We start from the raw sequence: 15,350 nt of genomic DNA, 5'->3' as shown, positions 1-15,350 counted from the left end.
GGCCACCAATGTTTTTTTTGAATATTCTATGGGGCCCCTGACCACCAATGTTTCTTTTTAACTTTGAAGAGGGGGCCATAAATGATTTTTTTTTTAACTTGTACAGGGGGTCCTAAAAAAACTTTTATGGGGGGGGGGCTGGCCACTAATGATTTTTTGTAAAACTTTTATGTGGGACCCTGGCCAACAATGTTTTTGTTTTAACCACCCGATAATGGCTTTTTTTAATAATCTTGTGTGGGAGGGGTTTTAGTTTTGATAGACTGATATCTATGTGGCTTTTTTACTGTGGTGTAGGCTTGGGTGGATCTGGGGTGGGCCTTGGGGGCTGGCTGGGGTTCTACAACCATATAAAGGCACAGGTTGCAGGCTGAGTTATACAGGGGACTATCACTGATTGATTATAAAGGGATAATGTTGCCCCCACTTTAAATGATATGGATTAAGGATGCTAGATGTCACCGATGGGCTCTGTGACATATAAAGGCACAAGGCTGCAGACTTATATTAGGGAACTCTGCTTATTACTCGTATTATAAAGGATAATGTATCCCCACTGTAGATGAGTAAGTGATTTAGAAGTGTCATTGAGGGGTTTTTGGTTACCAATAAAGAGAACAGAAGGCTGCTAGGTTCAGTTATAGCAGGGAACTTGAGTATCACTCTCATGTATATAAGGATATATCCCCGACTTGTAGATGATAAGGATATTCTATTTTCCACAATTGTTTTTAGCTCTTTACGCCAGCACCAATGTTTTTAATTTTTAGGGCCCAGGCCACAAATATTTTTAAAACTTTTAGGGCCCGCCGTGCCACCAATGTTTTAACTCTGTGTGTCCCTTGCCCACGAATGTTTTTTAACAGCTTATGGGCCGCCTTCACCAATGTTTTTAATTCTACACGGGCTCCTTACCACCAATTTGTATTATAACGTCTTGAGCCTTGCAGACCAATGTTTTTAATTCTTGGGGTCCTTGCCTCCAATGTTTTTTAATTCTTAGGGCCGCCATGCACCAATGTGTTTTAAACTCTTAGGGCGCCTTCGCACGCCAATGTTTTTACACGCTTAGGCGTCCCTTGCCACAATGTTTTTTAATTCTTGGGGTCCGCTGGCCTCCAATATTTTTAATTCTTGGGGGCCCCCCCAATTTGGGCCCAAAAAAGAAAACCCAAAAAGTTTTTTTTTTTTTTTTTTTTTTTTTTAAACTGCTTAGGGCCCCTTGCCGCCTGAGAAATGTTTTTAACGCTTAGGTGCCGCCTTGCACCAATGTTTTAATCTTAGGTCCCCTTGCCCATGTTTTTAACCGGCTTAGGGCTCCTTGCCACCAATGTTTTTAACAATTAGGACCCCTTGCCACAATTGTTTTTTCATTTATGGCACCTTGCCGCCAATGTTTTTACCATCTTAGGGCCACCAGGCCACCAATGTTTTTACCTCTTATGCCTAGGTCAACCAATGTATTTCTACTCTTAGGTCCCCAGCGTCCCAATCGTTTTAACTCTCTTAGGGCCCCAGGTCACAACCGTTTTCACGCCTTTTAGAGCCCGCGCAGGTCACGCAATGTTTTCAACTCTTAATGACCAGGCCACCAATGTTTTGAACTCTTAGGGCCCTAAGCCACCAATGTTTTTTTAACATTTAAGATTTAAAGATAGGGGAAGGTCATTTTCATGAGTATATTTCTCTCCTGAGCAGTGCACAGATTTTCAGTGGGCAACACATTTCCTCGTTTGCCATGCCTTTAATTAGGACCACTTAGTGGTTTTGACCAAAAGGATTGTAAACCTACTGCCTTTATCACTCTTACACATACAGAAATGCAGAAAAGTTCATACTATACATTTTGATTTTAGGTTTGAAGTTAGGTAATGTTTAAAGAGTCTACCTTGACCAAAAGTTACTGTTCCAGGTTCATGTCCATGTGATACTTTGGTACTTGAGTGGGGGTGGTCATGGGTCCCAGTGGGCGAGGGTTTGGCCAACTTGCACTACCTTCCTTATTACCTCTCAAAGCTCTTGCGAATAGCAAACAATCGGAGATGAGGGGGTCATTGTGGGGCGCAAGAAGAAATATAATACTCCTCCATCGCTTTAGCAGGAATCCCCACCAAAAAGGATGTCTCATACCTGAAGAAGGGTGGTAACGCAAAAAACACATCCAGCATAGGCTTTCCCCAATTCAAGCAACCTTCATATACTAAATTGTCTGGTATAGTATAAAATAGGCTGGTGGGGGTACGTCGTAGAGTGGAATTGGAGTAGATCCAGTGATTTATATTCTAAGAAAGGGGCAACGGACTTGAATGGAAAATGCTTACATTGTTGGCTATGGAGTAAAGCAATTTTGTAGTTCCTTCAATCATTGGAGATCAAATATGTGTCCTTAGTAGAACGAGGCAGCAGGAGCCCTTCCTCTATATTCACAGCATAAAGGCATTAAAGAAGAAACGCTGAGACAATTTAATGGGAAACCTGGCGGGGAGCTACAGGATTTATTAAAACTAATAGCTAATTTATATTTGGGCATCCCTAAACGACCAATGATCCAGAGGAAGGAGAAAAACCCTAGAGTACTATGAGGGCCAATCTGCACTGAGGTAAAATGCCTTCGCTGACTCTAGAAACGGCAGTCGGTTTTTACAACTCCTGGATCATGCTAGCACCCCCACCCCCTCTATTACACACCGCTTAACCATACACACCCCCTTCAACGTCGCGCTACTGTAGATTCCGCCCATGATTACTCCTACCTTCACCCTCTCGTCTGTACATAACTTTCCTGACCCTTCCTCCTGTATATAACTCGCACCCTTCCTCCTGTACATAAGCCCGCTGCACTCTCGCTGCCTCGTTACATAATCCTTACCCCACTCCTGTACATAAACTCCCACACTTCCTGCCTGTTTTATAACCCACCCTTCCTCGCGCATTGCATACGCCTGCACTCTCCCTCCTGTACATAATCCGCTCACCCCACTCCTGTACCATAACCCCTCACTGCTCCCTCCTGTACATCAATCCCTTACCGACCACTCCTGTACTATAACTCCACTCCCTCCTGTATAACTCCCACCTATTCCTCCTGTAGCATACCCCTCACTCTCCTCCTGTACATAATTCCTTACCCACTCCTGTAATAATCCTTACGCCCCACTCCTGTACATAATTCCCCTCCCTCCTGTATTAACTCCGCATCACTTCCTCCTGTATATAACTCCCACACTTCCTCCTGTACAAACCTCACCACCCTGCCTCTTCCACCAATGTTTTTACCTCTTATGCCCAGGTGCCCAATGTTTTTAACTCTTATGGCACCTTGCCCAATGTTTTTACCGCTTCTTAGGGCCAGGCCGCTCAATGTTTTTAACTCTTATGCCCCAGTTCACCAATGTTTTTAACTCTTAGGGGTCCCGGGTCACCAACGTTTTTACTTTTCGGGCCCCAGGTCAACCAATGTTTTCAACTCTTAATGACCCCAGGCCACCAATGTTTTGAACTCTTAGGGCCCTAAGCCACCAATGTTTTTTTTAACATTTAAGATTTAAAGAAGGGGAAAGGTCATTTCATGAGTATATTCTCTCCTGAAGTAGCACAGATTTCCAGTGGGCAACACTTTACTCGTTTGCCGTTTGCTTTATTAGGACCGGCCTTAGTGGTTTGACCAAAGATTTAACCTACTGCCTCATATTTACACATAGAAATGCAGAAAGTTTCTACTTACATTTGAGTTTAAGATTGTAGATAGGTAACTGTTTAAAGAGTCTACCTTGACCAAAAGTTACTGTCAGGTTCATGTCCATGTGAATGTCTTTGGTACTGAGTGGGGGGGGGTCATGGGTCCAGTGGCAGGGTTGGCCCAACTTTGCACCTACCTTGCCTTATTAACGCGCCTAAAGCTCTTTGTTCGCCATAGCAACAACAATGGAGGGTGTCATGGTGGGGGCAAGAAGAAATATAATACTCCTCCATTCGCTGCTTTAGAGGAATCCCCCACTCCCAAAAAGGATGTCTCATAACCTGAAGAGAGTGTAACCAAAAACAAAATCCAGCATAGGCGTTCCCAGTACTCAAGCCACCTCATATACTAAATGTCTGGTATAGTATAATAGGCTGGTGGGATTTCCTTTATTAAGAAAGGGGGCAAACGGACTTGAATGGAAAATGCTTACATTTGGCTGGCCTATGGAGTAAAGCAATTTTTGTAGTTCCTTCCAATCAATTGAGATAATATGTGTCCCTTACGTAGAACGAGGCACAGGAGCGCCTTCCCTCAATAATTCCCAATAGGATTAAAGAAAAACGCTGAGACATATTTAATGGGAAACCCTGGGGGAGCACAGGATTTATTAAAATTAATAGCTAATTTATATTTTGGGCATTCCCTAACGACCAATGATCCGAGGAAAGGAGAAAAACCCTAGAGTACTATGGAGGGCATCTGCACTGAAGGTAAAACTGCCTTCCTGACTCACTAAGAAACGGCAGTCCGGTTTTTACACCACCTGGATCATGCTAACACGCCAACACCCCTCCTATAGCAGCACCCCTTCAACCTTCTACTGTAGATATCCCCCATCATTACTCCTACCCCCACCGCTCCCCCTCCTGTACATAACTCCGACCCTTCCTCCTGTAAACTAACTCCACCTTCCTCCTGTGCATAACACCTCACTCTCCTCCTGTACATAATCCCTCACCCACTCCTGTACATACCCCTCAACTCTCCCTCCTGTACATAATCCCTTACCCCACTCCTGTCAATACCTCCCACACACTTCCTCTGTATATAACCCCACCCTTCCCTCCTTGGCATAACCCTCGCCCCCCCCCCCCCCCCCCCCCCCCCGCCCCCCCCTCCTCCCCCCCCCCCCCCCCCCCCCCCCCCCCACCTCCCTGGTCTCAACCCCCCCCCACCCCCCCCCCCCCCCCCCCCCCCCCCCGATTCCCCCACCCCCCCCGCCCCCCCACCCCCCCCTCCCCCGCCCCCCCCCCCCCCCCCCCCTCCCTCCCCAACTCTCCTTCCTGTACATAATCCATCCCCCACTGCTGTCATAAACCCCTCACTTCTCACTCTGTACATAAAACCCTCCCCCACTCTTGTATATAACTCCACACTCCCTTCTGTACATAACCGCACAACACACAGACAGACAGACACACAGACAATATCGCCCTTGGGAGAGGTAGAACCGGAACGGATTTAGGCCATGTGTTTGGGGACTCCGGCAGCGCAAGGTGAGTCTTTGAGTGAAATGGCTGAAAAGAAAAGATTTAGAAGTGTTGACATAAGAATAAAGAACAAATACTTGGTTTCTTATGTATTAAAAGGCTCGGTCGTGCACTATCATTGGGCCTGTGGGGACTGTTTGGGTCTCTCTACTCATGGAATGCCTTGGCCTATTATGAAACTCAGTCTGAGCCTGCGCCATTTATTCTTTTATATGATCACCTGGTGCCAGTCTATTACCCAGTAGCAACCCATTTCCAAAGGTGGATATCTAAGCCAGATGTCCAGCAGCCCTATAAGCATTACCTACCTCCCCTGTTATTGGCCCTTGCCTAATAGAATCAACCACCTTTTATCTGCAGAACTTCGCATCTCTTGTCTAGCAACCTCGTATCAACCTCAAAGGCAGCCAACAATGGTCTATGGGTGCCCTCAAAGTAATCAGCCTGCGGGCTCATCAGACGGTGTATGATTTCCTTTTATTGTTCTGATTTGAAAATGCACAGAACTGCAGGAAGTAAAGTTGGAGCTGCACTGGACAACATGAGGCATCTCTAGATAATGGGTAAATGTCAGTAAATTGATACATTACCCATACTCTCCGGAGCCTCTTCATGATGGCCTTCCTAAGCTGTTTTCGCAGGGTTGGCCTCTCCACCACCGGAGGATCTTTGATGATCTCTTCCACCTCAGAAGCTTCTTCTTTTCCATCCGCTCCCTCTTCTTTCTCCTCCGCTGCAGGAGTTGCTCTTCATTTGCTTCAGGAGGTCCTACCGGTTCTTCTTCCACTGCAGGAGATTGCTCCTCCGTCTTCTTCTCCTCCACTGCAGGGGCTTGATGTTCTTCTGCAGAACCTCCTTCTTCTGCTCCCTCTTCTTTCTCCTCCTCTTCAGGAACTTGCTGTTCTTCAGCGGGAGCGCTTTCCTCTTCTTTTTCTGCTTCATTTGTTGGAGCTTCCTCTTCTTCTGCTCCAGGAGCGTCTTCTTCCTTGTCTTCCTCTGCAGGAGCTTGCTCCTCCATCATCTTCTCCTCCACTGCAGGGGCTTGATGGTCTTCTGCTGGAGCTCCTTCTGCTTCCTCTTCGTTCTCTTCTGAGGCAAGGGCTTCCTCTTCTGCTGCTGCTGCAGGGGCTCCATCCTCCTCCTCTTCTTCAGCTGCAGGACTTTGTTTCTTACTAGGTTTGAAGGGAAGAAAATGTAAAAAAAAAAATGGGTCATTATTGTAATTTGTTTCCAAAGTATTGCAACTACAATTCTGATCACTGGAGGATTAAAATAGCCTGATAGCCTTGTACCTAAGAAATAACATTATGCCTGCTACACACCTGTCCCTACTGTAACACATTGGGCAGTTACTGAGCTGAGTAAGTTCCATGCTAGACTTCACCTAGTGATACATGCTGAAATACATGCTATGGTTGTAGGGACCTAAAAAAGTTCAACAAGTTTCTGTGCTATTTACTATTAGTATGGCCAAAGCACCCAGAGGTAGGAGAAAACATCTATTTTTTGAACCAGTATCCCATGTGCCAGTAAGTGTAATTGAAAGTGTTAATTGCAAAATACATACCCAGCAGCTTCCTGTAGCTTCTGCTCTCTCACAAACTCGTTGTGCAGCTGGTTAAGATGTTGGTTGATGGTCTGTGAGCACATGGGAGGCACAAGGATAGGAGCAAAGGGGAAAGAAAGGAGACAGTTAGGATTAAGCCTGTAGATGTGCTGCTAATAGTACCTTTATATGCTGAGGGCAGTGATGGTGTGGGATTCCCTGCCGGCAGCTGATATTGTGATATTGTTCAGCCTTTTCTCATCATAGGGAGAAAAAACCCCAAATCACCTGTGTGCAGTTGTCCTGATTGCAATGGACCAATCAAAGTTCAGTATCTAGTTGTAAAAAAACCCAAGAAAAGCATCAGGGACAGTGATCCCAGGTGAACTTACATTCTCCAGCCGCAGATACTCAAGTTGCTGCCTCCGGTTTTGGACTCGAGTTGGATGATCCTGTGGAAGAAGAGAGTCAATGTTAAGCGCTTCTTTGTAGCAATGCCATTATTGTGGCCATGTGGTCGCTTGTGATAAAACTCTATGCAGTGTCTGTGGCATAACCCCATTTTTGTTGCTGGTGAAAATGGCACTTGGATGGATGACTTTAGATGACCCCAGGGCAGATACAATGAATAATAATGTTCTTGATTATTATAGAGACACACAGTGAAAATAACCTCTCCCATAATAATACTAGTGACACTTACAGGAGGCAGCTTGGCAGACTTCCTGAGGGCGGCATATTCCCTCTTGATCACTTCCTGTAACATAAAGAAAGAAGCAGTGTGAGATAAGAGCTGGCAATCTAATATAATTTGTTCCCTATTTACCTAAACATCAATTCTGCATTACCTACCAGTGAGTTGAGCATTTTCCAGTACAGGATAATGTTCTCCTTGGCCCTCATCCTCGGGTCCACTTCGCATGTAAGAAGGAAGTGCTTTCTGAAAACGAAAGATATCACTGAATGTTTATTAAACATTTTCCAGCCTTATTGCCCTTGCAGTTACCCCTGGGGCAATAGCAAATGATTCCCAAGTCCATTTATGGTTTACTTACAGGACGATGTTCTCGCCGAATTCGACCCGGTAGTGATGTTCTGCAGGAAAAACACATTTCTGTTAAATACTGAGCTATAGGGGGAAAGGCATTCACATATGATAAAACGAATGGCACAACCTTAGGAACTGATAAATAATATAGGATTTTACCGTAATAAGAGGCGAGGGCCTCAAAGTCCGTATGTTCCCCCCTGAAGTCCTTCAGGACGGAGTACAGCGTCTATAAGTGAAAAGGAAAGGAGCATTAGGGACAGAATACTAAATGGCTCTAAATGCTGCTCACAGTCAGCCTGGCTCTGAGGAGAAAAGAGACAGAAAAGGGTTTGGGTTTTTATGGGGCAAACATGCCAGGAATAAGGGCATTTTATTCTGAAATTAAAATAAACGTAGTGATTGGATTCCCCTGGATGTCAGTTCTGGCCATGCACAGAGGCCAAAAGGGGTTTGGCAGCTCCCATTATATAATATATATATATATATATATATAATATATAATATATATATATACTATATATATATATATATATATATATAAGAATCAGTGCAGACAGACAGCTGCTTAAGGAGAGCTTATATAGAAGAGAGAAAGGGAAAACACCAGTTCAGATGAGAGAGGATTGTTTTACACTGAGGCCATTACCAGAAGCGATGGTTTTTCTCTGCACCTTGTTCCATCGTTGAAACCTACAGGGACAAATAGACATAATCAGCCAAAATGAAGTCAAGAGTTGTTCCCCTTTAAATGAACTTTTAGTAGGATGCAGATAGTGATATTCTAAGACAATTTGCACTTGGTTTTTTTTTATTAATTGTGGCTTTTGAGTTATTGAACTTTTTCTTCAGCAGCTCTCCAGTTTGCAATTTCAGCCATGTGGTTGCTATGGTCCAAATGACTCTAGCAACCATGTGCTTTGAAGAAAAGTAGCAATAACAATAAACGTGTAGCCTTACAGACCATTTGTTTTTGATGGGGTCAGTGACCCATTGAAAGCCGGAAAGAGTCAGAAAACTATCGAAAACATTTAATGAAGACCAGTGAAAAAGTTGCTTAGAAGTAGCCATCCTGTAACATACTAAAATATACATTAAAGGTGAACCAGCCATTTATTTATTTCCTTATCTATATTCTCCCATTTGTATGAAACATTGTTCCAGTCAATGATAAAAGCCCATTATTAATGCTGCTGATGAATTGGCTTCTTATAAATACCATATACAGTAGCCGTATGGGCTCATATGCACAAAGCCGACCCCCCCAAGTGAATTTACGACAGACTCGCTGAAGAAGAAATCATGTGCTGAATCAGTTGAATTTGCAAGATTACCTCTTAAAGAAGATTCTCCGGGTGGGGGGGGGAAAAATAGGGGGCGGCACAAGGCCGGGGCACCCCAAGGGGGGGTCTCCCTAAGGAGCCCCTGGCTCTCTCTTACACTGTTCAGCTAAAGATGTAATTGACTGAACAATGGAGAAACCAAAAAAAAAAATAACCCAGGTGTTAATAGGCAGGTGTGAAGCACCGAAGTCGCGGTCCAAAAATCAGGAAAAGCGCTGTAGCAATCTGTGTAGAAAAGAGAATATAAAGGCAAGTTAATGAATTTAGCACTTAATATTTGCTATATAATACAGAGGAAGGCAGAGATCTATTTTCCCCTAAACTTGAGCTTTGTATCAGTTCCAGCAGATATTGGGCCTCAGTCTAAGCCCTGAATAACTGCCAAATCCTGGTCTGTGTCTGCCAACCAGCACTAATATTAAAGGCATCTCCCAAGCACATTTATGGGAAAATTCTCCTAATTCACTAAAATCAGGGAGAGGAGCCACATCTGCTAGTCTGGGGGGGCATCATCCAACCTTTTCCCCTCTTTTTTTTTACTATAGTAAAGGTTATTTGGCAAGAAATCTCTCAGAGGGAATATACATTCAACACAGAGCCAACCAACGGACTAAACCAACTGTCAAACCCTAGGTATAAAGTCTCCTCTCTTCTATGGGACCTGCTGTATGTCCCCCACTCATTTGCTATTACCCCCAACTGTCCCCATGGCACGTGCCTCTGCTTCCCACCCCTAGTTCCAGACTTGGATCAAGGGAACATGTATTTAGCTACAATGTTGGTACATAAGAGCAGGGCACATACCCAGGGGGCAAAGGGACAAATCTCTAAGGAGCCTGTCAGTAGTGGGAACATAAATGAAGCAGCTTATGGTGTGGTACGGGGTCCCCAAATGTTACCTTCAGAAGATAATGTGAATATTTGCTGGCAGCCCTGCATGACTGCCAAATCCTGGTCTGTGTCTCCCAACCAGCACTAAGATTAAAGGCATCTCCCAAGCACATTTTAGGGGAAAAATATCCAAATTCACTAAAATCAGTGAGAGGCGCAACACCTGCTGGTCTGTGGGGGACATCGGCCAAATTCCCTCCTCTTTTTCCACTAAAATAAAGATTTTTTTGGCAAAAAATCTCCCAGAGGGATAGTAGTCTTACCTCTCGCCACAGGGCCAACCAACGGACTGAACCAACTGTAACATTGCCAGGTCACCTCTGTTCCCTGCTCTTAAAGGGAAAGTGTTCCCTTTTGATGAGTGAGGTTTATATGGCATTTATTTCTAATTAGATGTGCAGCACATACACAGCCTATTAAGTACACAGAGCATTGCTTTGTATGTGTGGCCTATTGAGTCAGTGCAGTTACTGCGCTGCCATATCTGTTGGATCCATTCATTCATCAGCCATGGTTCCAATCAGTGCTGCTGCTGTTGCTCAGTCTGGTAGAACTGGGGTGTCCTTTGCTTGTAGGGGGTCCCTTCCTTATCTTAAATAGTGGGTAGAGATGGTGGTTCTCATTGTTCTTGGTATTTATTGCTTATTGAGCATTTTGTGATTATTTGGAATAGTCCGGTAAGTTGGGGTGTTTGTGTTCCAACAAGACCTTGTACGTCAGAGAGAGAGTTTGTGTCGGTGTATTTAAAGTGCTATATGTTTCAAAGCTGGTTAGTGGTCTACACACAGTATTTCCTATTGATATAGACGTCATGTAATGTTTCAGCTGTCGGTACCTCCACTTGTCCCCAACTCACCGCTTTTCTTTGTTTTTTTAGGAACATGGGGATCTGGTCTTTTTTCCATGCCTAGCAGGTGCCTCGAATGAAGATTCTGGAGCCCAAAAGCAGTTTTGTATCCCTTATCTTCAATCCCAGGTAAGTAGTCAGTGTTGTTTATTATTGGGGTCAGTGGTGATGGATATGGACCAGTGAACCGTTTTTGTTTAGCTGGTGTCATATACTTAAAGAGGTTGATTACCTTCCAAACACTTTTTTCAGTTTCAATTGTTGTTGAAGTAAAATCCTTCCATCGATCGCTGAAATCCTTCGAAACGTTCGATTCGAACAATTTAATCGTTCGATCGATATTTTATTAGGATAGCCAGATTCGATCAAAAAACTTCGACTTCGATATTCGAAAGTCGAAGTATTTAAATTAGATGGTCGAATTTCGAAGTATTTTCCACTTCGAAATTGGACCATTGATAAATCTGCCCCTATATGTCAGATTAAAAGCCATCTACATGTTCTACTCTTCAGCTTGCATCTGCAGTGGGGGTCCTTGCAACACATTTGGGAAGGGAGTGTGACTGTGGGATAGCAGCTATAGTAGGTAGATGTGGTGCCTATAGTAACAGTGGGAAAATAGTCTCTGGGAAGGGACTGTGGCTATGAGATAGTAGGGAGAGATTGTTTTATGGGATCTCTCTGTACATGCTATGAGCAAACATAAGGGGCAGTTCCTGCTGAATTGTGCTTAGTACAGGGGAATACCTATGCTTCCATAGTTGTATGGTATCTCTGTGTGCAGGCTATAAGCAAACTTAGGGACTTTTCCAGCTTCATTTTGTTTAGTACAGAGGGTATATCAATGCTGCCATAGTTTTATAGTATCTCTCTTTGCAGGCTATGATCAAACTTAGGGACTGTTCCTGCTGAATTGGGCTTAGTACAGGGCAATACCCATGCTACCTTGTTTTATGGATTCTCTCTGTACAGACTATGAACAAACTTTGCCGACTGTTCCTGTTGAATTTGGCTTAGGACGGAGGAATACCCATGCTGCCCTACTTTTATGGGATCTTCTGAACAGGATATGAACAAAATTTGGGGGACTGTTAGTGCTGAATTGTGCTTAGTACAGAGGAGTAATCATGCTGCCCTACTTTTATGGGATCTCTCTGAACAGGCTACGAATAAACTTTAAGGACTGTTCCTTAATTGTGCTTAGTACAGGGAATGCCTTTGCTGCCTTAGTTGTATGGTCTATTTTGTACAGGCTTTGATCAAACTTAAGGGCTGTTCCTGCTGAATTGTGCTTAGTCCAGGGGACCACCTTTGCTGCCTTAGTTATATGGTATATTTTGTACAGGCTATGAGCAAATTTATCGGCTGTTTCTGCTGAATTGTGCTTAGTGCAGGGGAATACTTATGCTGCCACAGTTTTATGGTGATTCTCTGTACAGGTTATGAGCAAGCTTAGGGTGCTGTTCCTGTTGAATTGTGCTTAGTATAGGAAAATTCCGATGCTGTTCTAGTTTTCTGGTATCTCTCTGTACAGGCTATGACCCAATTTAGGACCGTTCCTGCTGAATAGTGCTTATTATATGGGAATACCTATGCTGCCATAGTTTTATGGGATCTCTTTGTACAGGCTAAGAGCAAACTTAGGGACTGTTCCTGCTGAATTGTGTTTAGTACAGGGGAATAGCTATGCTGCCCTAGTTTTATGGGATCTCTCTATACAGGCTAAGAAAAAACTTATGGAGTGTTCCTGCAGTCATTGTGCTTATAGTACAGAGGAATTCCTATGCTTCCATAGGTTTTTGGAAACTCGGTTTACAAGCAAACTTAGGGGGCTGTTCCTACTGAATTAAGCATAGTACAGGGGAACACTTATTCTACCATAGTCTTATGGTATCTCTCTGTACAGATAATGAGCAAACTTAAGGGACTGTTCCTGCTTAATTGTTCTTAGTACAGGGGTTTACCTAAGCATCTATAATTTTATGGTATATTTTTGTACAGGCTATGAGCAAACTTGGGGACTGTTCCTGCTGAATTGTGCTTAGCACAGGGGAATACCTATGCTGTCATATTTATATAAAGGCATATTGGCTGCAGGCTGAGTTAGTCAGGGAACGGTGTTATATTTACCGCACCCTCACCTTGTCCACTTTCCTGCACTGGTGGTGCTGGTTCACCGCGGGCCCGGCAAGGCCCCTCAACAAATTGCAGTATAATCACGGCTCCGCACACACTTCATAATCAGCAGGTTATTTATTGTTATTTTCACCACACATCAACGTTTCGGGGGGTTTTCACCACCCTTCATCAGGATCCTGATGAAGGGTGGTGAAAACCCCCCGAAACGTTGATGTGTGGTGAAAATAACAATAAATAACCTGCTGATTATGAAGTGTGTGCGGAGCCGTGATTATACTGCAATTAGTCAGGGAACGATCACTCATGTCCTGTAAAGGATACTGTACCCCCTACTGTAAATTGTAAGACAATTAGAAGTCACATAGGCATATGAGACCACATAAAGACAGAAGGCTGCAGGCTGTGTTATACAGGGGACTATCATGTATGTATTATATGTGATAATGTAGGCCTAATGAGACCATATAAAGGCACAAGGCTGTAGGCTGAGTTATACAAGGGTCTCTAAACATGTCTCATGTATTATAAGGGATAATGTACCCCATACTATAAATTATAAGGAAGTCACTGAGTGGTTCTGATACCATATAAAAGCACAAGGCTGCATGTTTTATTATACAGGGAACTCTTGATGTTCACTCATTTTTTATAAGGGATAATGAAACCTCTACTGTGAACTACTGTTCTGTGACTATATAAAGGCACAAGGCTGCAGGGAAAATATAAGGGATATTATACACCCACTATAAATTAGGATATTAAAAGGATATTCCTACGCAGGGATCTTTGCGTATCACTCATTTATTATACGGGATAATGTTTCTCTTACGTTACTTGATAAGGAATTTAGATTTCACTGAGGTGTTCTATGACCATATAGAGGCACAAGGCTGCAGGTTCAGTTATACAGGGTTCATCATTCATTGATTATAAGGGATACTGTACCCCTTGTGTAAATGATAAGGATATTAGCATTCACAGAGGGGTTCTGTGACCATATAAAGGCACAAGGCTTCAGGCTAAGTTATACAGGGATCTCTGAGTATTGCTCATGTATTATAAGGTTTAATGCACCCCCCACTGCAAATGCTAAAAATATTAGAAGTCACTGACGGGTTCTGTGACCATATAAAGGCACACAGTTACAGGCTGAGTTGAACAAAGAATTGTCACTTATGTATTATAATGGATATTGTACCTCCTACTGTAAATTATAAGGATACTAGATACTGAGTGGTTCTGTGACCATATAAAGGCTGTAGGCTGAGTTATACAGGGGACTCTGAGAATCACAAGGTAATGTACCCCTACTGTAAATGATATGGATATTAGCTGGGCCGGTGGGCCAACAGCCCTCATGGGCCCCGCCAACCCAGACCCGCTCACTGCTGGCAGAGCCTCCTTGTTGATCGCCTACCCCCCCCCCCCCGCAGCATGAAGAAATGGCGCGTACTGAAGAAGGTATGCACTGCCAGGGGAGGGGACATAGTGAGCAGAGGGATTTGCAGCAGGGGTCCATGTCCAGGCTGAGTTATACAGGGGATGATCACACATGTATTATAAGGTATAATTAATCCCCACTGTAAATTGTAAGGATATTAGAAGTCACTAAGGGGTTCTGTGACCATGTAAAGGCACAGGGCTGCAGGAGTTATATAGGGGACTATCACTCATTGATTATAAGGGATAAGGTTCTCCCTACTGTAAATGATAAGAGTATTAGATGTCTTTGACTATGTGAAAGCACAAGGCTATAGGCGGGGTTATACTGCGTCCTCTTGAGTACCACTATTGTATTATAAGAGATAATGTACCCCCTACTGTACAATTATAAGGATATTCCATGCCACTGAGGGGTTCTGTGACCCTAAAAGGCACAAGGCTGTGTTATACAGGGAACTCTGAGTATCACTCCTCTATTATTAGATATACTGTACCCCCTATTGTAAATGAGGGGTTCTCTGATCATATAAAGGCACAGGGCTGCAGGCTGAGTTATTCCAGGAACTCTGAGCATCACACGTGTATTGTAAGGGATAATGTCCCTCACTGTAAATTATGAGGATATTAGAAGTCATTGAGAGGTTCTGTGACTTTATAAAGGCTTAAGGATGGAGTTTGAGTTAAACCGGGAACTCCCACGATCACTCATTTATCATAAGGCATAATTAAGCCCCTACTGTAAATGATATGGATATTAGATGTAACTGAGGGGTTGTGTGACCACATGATGACACGGGGCTAAAGGCTGAGTTTTACAGGGAACTCTGATTATCACTCATGTATTATAAGGGTAATGTTTCA

The 15,350-nt window shown here is 43.6% G+C and overlaps 1 protein-coding gene and 1 long non-coding RNA gene across 3 annotated transcripts in view; one reads left to right on the top strand and one right to left on the bottom strand.

Moving 5' to 3' along the window:
• LOC121396096 overlaps window positions 1–15,350 on the top strand; it is a 61,915-nt gene that overhangs the window by 31,662 nt on the left and 14,903 nt on the right. For both annotated transcript variants that reach the window (XR_005962814.1, XR_005962815.1), the window contains exon 6: window positions 10,938–11,036. This is a non-coding gene — a long non-coding RNA (uncharacterized LOC121396096). The remainder of the gene's footprint in view (window positions 1–10,937; window positions 11,037–15,350) is intronic.
• On the bottom strand, window positions 5,683–8,069 carry LOC121396087 (cilia- and flagella-associated protein 251-like). Its single transcript, XM_041570691.1, has 7 exons — window positions 7,986–8,069; window positions 7,834–7,873; window positions 7,631–7,718; window positions 7,482–7,535; window positions 7,171–7,230; window positions 6,800–6,870; window positions 5,683–6,404 (listed from the first exon to the last, which is right to left on the bottom strand). The coding sequence occupies exons 3-7, from the start codon at window positions 7,679–7,681 to the stop codon at window positions 5,843–5,845; spliced, it is 798 nt and encodes a 265-aa protein (XP_041426625.1). The 5' UTR covers window positions 7,682–7,718; window positions 7,834–7,873; window positions 7,986–8,069; the 3' UTR covers window positions 5,683–5,842.

Source organism: Xenopus laevis, chromosome 7S (genome assembly GCF_017654675.1).
Source record: "Xenopus laevis strain J_2021 chromosome 7S, Xenopus_laevis_v10.1, whole genome shotgun sequence".
In the NCBI taxonomy this organism is placed as follows: Eukaryota; Metazoa; Chordata; class Amphibia; order Anura; family Pipidae; genus Xenopus; species Xenopus laevis.
The sequence above is the reverse complement of the archived record's forward strand: the minus strand, read 5'-3'. Positions and strand labels throughout refer to the sequence as shown.